At 60.1% G+C, this 8,047-nt stretch overlaps 1 protein-coding gene across 3 annotated transcripts; it reads left to right on the forward strand.

Annotated features, from left to right (window-relative positions):
* The first annotated feature begins 235 nt into the window (after positions 1–235).
* Positions 236–8,005, forward strand: NFKB2 (nuclear factor kappa B subunit 2). Of its 3 annotated transcripts, XM_029245456.1 has the most exons (23): positions 236–325; positions 1,598–1,689; positions 1,976–2,057; positions 2,175–2,215; positions 2,470–2,568; positions 2,648–2,799; positions 3,058–3,164; positions 3,259–3,417; positions 3,706–3,810; positions 3,939–4,024; positions 4,102–4,240; positions 4,479–4,607; positions 4,732–4,938; positions 5,018–5,159; positions 5,546–5,660; positions 5,757–5,970; positions 6,119–6,288; positions 6,413–6,515; positions 6,643–6,794; positions 6,924–6,993; positions 7,232–7,404; positions 7,518–7,629; positions 7,729–8,000. In XM_029245456.1, exons 2-23 carry the CDS (start codon positions 1,669–1,671, stop codon positions 7,851–7,853), a joined length of 2,703 nt encoding a protein of 900 aa, XP_029101289.1. In that variant the 5' UTR covers positions 236–325; positions 1,598–1,668; the 3' UTR covers positions 7,854–8,000. The 3 variants fall into 3 exon arrangements, with proteins under 3 accessions (XP_029101289.1, XP_029101288.1, XP_029101290.1); XM_029245455.1 differs by lacking the exon at positions 236–325 and having other exon boundaries at positions 1,410–1,689; XM_029245457.1 differs by lacking the exon at positions 236–325 and having other exon boundaries at positions 1,412–1,689; positions 7,732–8,005.
* Positions 8,006–8,047: the final 42 nt, after the last annotated feature.

The raw sequence follows: 8,047 nt of genomic DNA on the forward strand, positions 1-8,047 counted from the left end.
CAGCGGATCCCGCAGCGGACTGGTCCCCAGGCCAGAGCCAGCGCCTGAGAGTCATTCTCACTCCTGCTTCCCGCGCTGCGCAAATATTTCTCCTCTAAGGGGCTGCCTGAGCCACTCCTGATTGGCTGCGCGAGTCCGGAACTTAAACTTTCAGCCAATAAAAAAGAGCATGGCGAGTGACGCACGGGAACGTCACGGGAATTCCCCCCTCCCGGGGGCCGAAAAGGGGCTTTCCCGACTGGAGTCCGGGTGGTTGGAGAGGTGCCGCGACCCGTCCGAGGTGGGTCGGGCAAGGAGAGGATCCGGAACCGGAGCCGCCGCCGCGGTGAGTGGCTGGGTTCAGACCCCTGGGTGGCGGGACGCCGGGAAGGGCAGGAGGAGGGCCCTTAGCTGACCGAGCCCCAGAGCTTAAGAGCGGCATCTGCACACTCTAGAGAGCACGCACACGAACAAGACACGCGGATACACATCAATATCCCTGTACAAAGACGCGGGCCGTACGTATTTCTACACATATGCCGGCGGGTGCACAGGGTCGTCCATGCACTCAGACTCACACATACATGCACACGCAAAACACACTCACCCGTGCACAGGTGCCTGGACCCATACCCTTCACACAGAAACTCAAAGATATGTTCACCTGTGCCCTTACATACATGCTCAGACATGTGTCCACACTGATTAGTTTAAGGACGCTCACCTGTACACGCATGTTCACACCATGCACACACAAGCACATGGGCCGAAACACACTTGTACACCTGTGATGCAGACACATACATGCATTACACACGGCTATGGGACTGGGGGCGGCGTGGGCCCCCAAAGCAGGTGCGGTGTGGGAATCAACAGCTGTACAGATGTTTCGGGGAGAGGGAATAGAGGAACCCATCCCAAGGAGGAGACACCTTTCCTCCCGCCGCCCCGTGGCCCCAGAGACCGGTTCTCGGGGCAGAACCCCGGGGCCCCCGACTGGGAAGAGCCCCCGCCTACAGCCCTTCGGGGAGGAGGCCTCCTTACAGTAGGAATATCCCCCCAAAACCCCCCGGGGTGAATCAGCCGTGGCCTCTCTCGGAGTAGAAAATCCCGAGGTTGCTCCAGGACGGGGGAGGGGAAGGGGACGGGAGGCGGGCCTGGCCCCGGACTAAGTAGCCTCCCCCGGCCTTGAAAGACCCTCCAGGCCCTGGCGCCTGCTCTGGAGGGAGGAGGTGGCCCCCAACCCCGCGGGGCGTTCTCTGGGTCTCGCCGCTCCTCTGCTTGTAGAGGTGCTGCGGGCGCCCGCAGGCCAGCGAGAAGACCTCGCGCCCCTCCCGCCTCGGGGGAGTGGCCAGTGACGTCATTTCCAGGCACGCCCCCTCCGGCCCCGCCTCCCCGTGGTATTTTCGGGACTTTCCTAAGCTGTTCTAACTTTCCTGCCCCTTCCCCGGCCCGGCCCAGCCCAGCTCCAGATTTCGCCCTCCACCGGATCTTGCCCGCCACACCCGGACGGGTAGCTGGAGGAGATCGGACCCTCCCCCAAATTTGGGCCCCCCTCTTCCCCCAACTCCCGTCCTGATCTGTCTCTCCCTACCCCCGCCACTCCTCCCCACCTAAGGCGGGCGCCTGAAACTCTGGGGAACAGGACTCGCCGAAGCCACCGGACAGAGCCGGGCCTAGCCCAGAGACATGGACAGTTGCTACGACCCAGTGAGTCACGCCGCCTGGCCCCAAAGCCGGCCGTCTGCCCCCCCCCGTGCCTGTCTGCTTGTCTGCCCGTCTTTCGGAGTGCCATCTACTCCCCGACACCTGTAATGTCCTCAGATTATCTCACCCTGCCTGTCAGTCAGTCTGTCTACAAACTGCTTACAGTAGGAGCTTTCATATGGGCCTGGGGAGGAGAGGGAGTCATTACTGAGGGCTTACAGAGCTGAGAGGTGGAGGGCTCTGGGGGTGACTCAGAATCAGCTGCCACCCCAGTCTGTCTCCAAACCAGGGTCTGGATGGCATCATTGAATATGATGATTTCAAATTCAACCCGTCCATGGTGGGGCCCAAGGAGCCAGCCCCAGAGACAGGTTAGTAAGTCCCCTGACCTCCCCTTGTCTTGGAGGGAGGGGAAGGCAGGAGTATGTGCCCTCTGCCTTGGGAGTGGGCTCAGAGATCCTGGCTCAGCAAGGCCCCTCTGTCCCCAGCTGATGGCCCCTACCTGGTGATCGTGGAACAGCCTAAGCAGGTGAGCGAGTGGAAGGGATAGTGTGGGATGGCTTCAGCTTTGGGGGCGAGTGGGGTAGTTGCAGCTGGGTGGCCACAGGGAGGGTAACTGACACAGACCCACTTAGGGTTGGGATGGTTAGCTGCTGCTGATCACAGTGGTGTGGTTGTGATTCAGGACACACACATCCAGTCATTATGGTCACTGCTGGCTGGGGGGGATGGGGGGCTGGTGTCTGTCCTGGTCACAATGTCACTGTGCCCTGGCACCTTCAGCGAGGCTTCCGATTTCGATATGGCTGTGAAGGCCCTTCCCACGGAGGACTGCCAGGTGCCTCCAGCGAGAAGGGTCGGAAGACTTATCCCACTGTCAAGGTGAGCCAGGATAGTGCTGGAGGGTGGGCTAGTGGACAGTGTATTCATGGGCATTGCTGACAGCCCTCACCCCTCACAGATCTGTAACTACGAGGGACCGGCCAAGATAGAGGTGGACCTGGTAACACACAGTGACCCGCCTCGTGCTCACGCCCACAGTTTGGTGGGCAAGCAATGCTCGGAGCTGGGGGTCTGCGCAGTGTCTGTGGGGCCCAAGGATATGACTGCCCAGTAGGTGCCCCCTACCCCTGGTCTCCACTGGCGTGCCCCCTCATTGCTTGCCAGTTCTAGGCCCCAGCCCACCTCTGTGAGCTTAGCATCTGACCAAGGGGAGAGACCCTGGTTGGCCCTAGAACCCAAGGCCCCAAGTGAAAACTAGAAAAGCTTCCTAGAGGAAGTAGAGCTGAGCTGAGCCCTGGCAGTGGGGAGGGTGCCTCAGGAGGAAAGAACTGCCTGCAAGGCCTCTGACTCCTCCCCTCCCCTACCCAGATTTAACAACCTGGGTGTCCTGCATGTGACCAAGAAGAACATGATGGAGATTATGATACAAAAACTTCAGAGACAGCGGCTTCGCTCCAGGCCCCAGGGCCTTACGGGTATGGAGGACATGGAGGGAGTCATGGGAGGTGGTCATGGAAGGAGTAGAAAAGGAGGAGGACTCCAGGGGTCACATGTATGCCCGCTGCCCAGAGGCCGAGCGTCGGGAGCTGGAGCAGGAGGCCAAGGAACTAAAGAAGGTGATGGATCTGAGCATTGTGCGGCTGCGCTTTTCTGCCTTCCTTCGAGCCAGTGATGGCTCCTTCTCTCTGCCCCTGAAGCCAGTTATCTCTCAGCCCATCCATGACAGCAGTGAGTATCCTGATCACCTGGGGCCTGGGTGCCAGAGGGAGCATGGAGGGCAACCTTGAACTGTGGAGTCAGATAGGCCTGGGTTTGAACTTGGCCCCACCATGTATGAGCTGAGTGATCTTGAGCAAGTCATTTCCCCTCTCTGAGTATGGCTTCCATCTTGAGTAGATGAAGATACTAGCAGTTCCTGTACCTTTGGGGTTGTTCAGATAATACAAAGCCCCTGGCTTCATAATTGGGACCATGGCTATTATACCCTCTCAAGTAATTGATATCCCATCTCCATAGAGTCTCCTGGAGCCTCAAACCTGAAGATTTCTCGAATGGACAAGACAGCTGGCTCTGTGCGGGGTGGAGATGAGGTTTATCTGCTTTGTGACAAGGTGCAGAAAGGTGAGGCTGGAGCCTAGGCTGGGAGCTAGGGATGTTGGGTATCAAGCTTGGGGACCGGGACAGCTCCAGGACAAATGGCCCTGGAGATTCTACTAGGAGCTGTGGCCAAACTTCAATTTCCCCTGTAGATGACATTGAGGTTCGGTTCTACGAGGATGATGAGAATGGATGGCAGGCCTTCGGGGACTTCTCTCCCACAGATGTTCACAAACAGGTACCCTAGGGCCAGGGCTGGGCCTGGGCCGAAACTAGGCCAAGGCCTTAATACACCTTATGTTCTCCTTCCCCTAGTACGCCATTGTGTTCCGGACACCTCCCTATCATAAGATGAAGATTGAGCGTCCTGTAACTGTGTTCCTGCAACTGAAACGCAAGCGTGGGGGGGATGTCTCTGACTCCAAACAGTTCACCTATTATCCTCTGGTGGAAGGTGGAGCTGGGCTGAAGATCCCACGGGGGCTGGAGGGTGGGGGCTTGGCTGGAGGGTCCCAAGAACTAGATCAGGGGACCCATGAGTCAAATCAGGAGTAGGGAAGGTCCCAGGAAGAGGTGACCCTAGGAGCCAGCCTGAGGGCTTTCAGGGGAAAGGCCATTACCAAACATGGGACAGGGCTCTTGAAGCAAGGCGTGAGTTGGGGTTTTAATATCTCATTTGCCTCTCCCCCCAGACAAGGAGGAGGTGCAGCGGAAGCGGAGGAAAGCCTTGCCCACCTTCTCCCAGCCCTTTGGGGGTGGCTCCCACATGGGTGGAGGCTCTGGGGGCTCGGCTGGGGGTTATGGAGGAGCTGGAGGAGGAGGTGAGTGCTGGTGGCAGGAAGGGGAATGGATGAGGGAGGGGTAAAGGGAAGAAAAGTTGTGGGGGAATAAATCTGGAAGAGTCCTCCTGGTGCCCCCTCCCCACAGTCCTGCCTGTGTCCACAGGTGGCAGCCTCGGCTTTTTCTCCTCCTCCTTGGCCTACAGCCCCTACCAGTCCGGTGCGGCCCCAATGGGCTGCTACCCGGGAGGCGGGGGCGGGGCGCAGATGGCCTCCGAGGCGCCTAGCGTGGATGCTGGGGAGGAAGCAGCAGAGCTGAGCGCCCCCTCCGGGACCCTCCAGCGCGAACAGGCCCCGGAGCTGCTGCATCGAGGTATGGCCTCGGGAATCCGGGTGGTCGGGACGCTGCGGGTGGGGACCTAGCCCATGCCCACACCCCCTGTCGCCCCCAGCAAGGGAATACAACGCGCGCCTGTTCGGCCTGGCGCAGCGCAGCGCCCGAGCCTTGCTCGACTACGGCGTGACGGCAGACGCGCGCGCGCTGCTGGCGGGACAGCGCCACCTGCTGACCGCGCAGGACGAGAACGGAGACACGTAGGTGGGAGGGCGGGCGGCCGGGCGGGCGGGGTCCTGGGCTTGGCGCGGTGGAAGGTCGTGGGGGGCGGGGCGGGAAAGGGACTTAAAACGAGCCAGGGCTCTGGAGTTGGACAGACCCGGTTTCAAGCCTGGCCTCGTTATGCTCTAGTTCTGTCCAAGATACTTAATCTCTGCACACTTCAGTTTTAAAGGGGCACAATAATAGTACGTACTTAGTGCAAAAGGTGCTCGGAAGTATTAAGTTCAGGTGCAGCGATGTCCTTGGAGACGTCTGGGCTGGGCGGGGCCGAGGGAGAGAGATTGTGGAGGTGGTGGGGTTTTGAGAGTGAAGGATGCTGAGTTGCTGGGCTCACTAGGCCAGAGGCTTACTCCCCAACCCCCAGGCCGCTGCATTTGGCCATCATCCACGGGCAGACCAGCGTCATTGAGCAAATAGCCCACGTCATCTACCACGCCCCGCACCTCGGCGTTGTTAATCTCACTAACCACCTGCACCAGGTGAGGGGCATCTATTGGTGAGGGGGTAGGGGTTGGAAGTCAGGTGGGTCTAGGCCAGGAGCAGGCCTGGCTTACTCTGCCTGCCTGCCTCCCCAGACGCCCCTGCATCTGGCAGTGATCACCGGGCAGACCAGCGTGGTGAGCTTCCTGCTGCAGGTGGGCGCAGATCCAGCACTGCTGGATCGGCATGGAGACTCAGCCGTGCACCTGGCACTCCGGGCACGTGCCAGTGCCCCTGACGTGCTGCGCACCCTTCTGCGGAGTGGAGTTCCCAGCATGCCCCAACTGTTGCACTTGCCAGACTTTGAAGGTGAGTTCATCACCTGGACCAGCGGGCAAGGGTGGGGACCAGAGAGGGTACCTGGTGAGTGCCTGTAGTGGACAGGAGGCATCGAGGTCAGATGGTCAGGGGGTCACATTGGGGGCACAGCTGCAGGCTGAGCATCCTGTGTCACTAGGGCTGTACCCTGTACACCTGGCGGTCCGTGCCCGAAGCCCCGAGTGCCTGGATCTGCTGGTGGACAACGGAGCTGAAGTGGAGGCTGCAGAGCGGCAGGGGGGCCGAACAGCCCTGCATCTAGCCACAGAAATGGAGGAGCTGGGGTTGGTCACCCATCTGGTCACCAAGGTGGGACTGAGGATTGTGGAAGGCATGGAGCCAAGGGTGTGGAGGGACTAGGGATGGGGAGGGTGTGGCGGAGGGACAGCCAATCAGTTGGTGCTGTGATCAACCACTCCTTTGCACCCCACAGCTCCGGGCCAACGTGAATGCCCGTACCTTTGCGGGAAACACGCCCCTACACCTGGCAGCTGGACTGGGATCCCCGACCCTCACCCGCCTCCTTCTGAAGGCCGGTCAGTCTCACTCTCAGGGGCATATGAACAGGGCTGGCGGATAGGAAAGGGGGCTTCCCAGTCCCCCCACTTTGCATCCTTAATGTGGGCTCCTGTTGTACTTCTCCGTGACTATCCCCTCACCCAGGTGCCGACATCCATGCAGAGAACGAGGAGCCCTTGTGCCCACTGCCTTCGCCCCCCACCTCTGGTAGTGACTCAGATTCTGAGGGCCCTGAGAGGGACACCCGAGGCAGCTTTCGGGGCCACACACCTCTTGACCTCACTCGCAGCAGCAAGGTGAGGCCAGCCTGGGACTAGAAGTACCAGGGGATGGGGCAGCTGGGCTTATAGATGGGTCCTGAGTATCTGGTACCTGGGCTTAAGGACTGTGATGGGAGGTAGTCAAGGCTGAGGCTGTCTCCCCAGGTGAAGACCTTGCTGCTAAATGCTGCTCAGGACACCGTGGCGCCCCCCCTGACCCCACCTAGCCCTGCAGGTGAGATCTCCCCACCCATTGCCAGATGCCAGACCCCAGACCCCTGCTCACAGAGGTCTCTTCTCCTTCAGGGCCACTCAAGGAGGTCTCCCTTCCTCCATCCCTGTCCTCCGTCCATTGCCCCCGGTGGCCCTTCCTGCCTTATCTATCAGGTTACCACGTGAGAAAGGTGGCATTCAGCTGTGTTTTTGCCCATCTCTGGGGGGTAACTAACATGTTATGTGTGTGTCCCCCTCAGGGCCAGAGATGCCACTCGAGGATACAGTCCTACAGAACCTGGAGCATCTGCTAGACGGGCCAGGAGCCCAGGGCAGCTGGGCAGAGCTGGCAGAACGGCTGGGTCTGCGCAGTCTGGTGGACACATATCGAAAGACGGCCTCACCCAGCGGCAGTCTCCTACGCAGTTACAAGGTCAGTCGGTCCCCGTCCCGTGCTCCATGCCCCAGCCTCAGGTCTCTGGTGCTTCTCTGCGGACACCACACCCTAACCATGACTCAAGCCTCCTGCCTCGTCCTTCTCCTCAGCTGGCTGGTGGGGACTTGGCAGGCCTGCTGGATGCCCTGTCTGACATGGGCCTGGACGAGGGAGTGAGGCTGCTGAGGGGTCCTGAGACCCGAGAAAAGCTGCCTAGCACAGGTAAAGGGGCCCTACCTCAAAGGTGGATCTGGGCTTGGAGGGTGGGAGGCTTGAGGCCTTGACTCTTCCCTATGTCCTTCCCCGTGTCCACTCCCCCAGCAGAGGTGAAGGAGGACAGTGCATATGGGAGCCAGTCGGTGGAACAGGAAGCAGAGAAGCTGGGTCCCCCTCCTGAGCCACCAGGAGGGCTCTGCCACGGACATCCCCAGCCTCAGGTGCACTGAACTGCTGCCACCCACCAGCCCCCTTCCCTCTGTACAGTGTCCCCACCTATTCCAGTTCTTATTTAACACCCCGTGCCCACCCTTCAGTTGGGGCAAATAAAACATTCTCATGAGAAAGGGAGGGGGCGTGGCCTCCTCCCCAACTTAGAGCAGCCCCTGATGTGTGTGACTATTGTTCCTGGGAACCAAGTGCC

The sequence above is a fragment of the Monodon monoceros genome, unplaced genomic scaffold, assembly GCF_005190385.1.
Source record: "Monodon monoceros isolate NGI ecotype Baffin Bay Population unplaced genomic scaffold, NGI_Narwhal_1 Super_Scaffold_4, whole genome shotgun sequence".
Lineage (NCBI taxonomy): Eukaryota > Metazoa > Chordata > Mammalia > Artiodactyla > Monodontidae > Monodon > Monodon monoceros.

Coding starts and splice junctions, on each gene's coding strand:
- NFKB2 (XM_029245456.1), top strand. CDS start 1,669: ATGGACAGTTGCTACGACCCA. Junction 5,160..5,545: donor CAGGACGAGAACGGAGACAC/GTAGGTGGGAGG, acceptor CCCAACCCCCAG/GCCGCTGCATTTGGCCATCA. Junction 7,630..7,728: donor AGAAAAGCTGCCTAGCACAG/GTAAAGGGGCCC, acceptor CCACTCCCCCAG/CAGAGGTGAAGGAGGACAGT.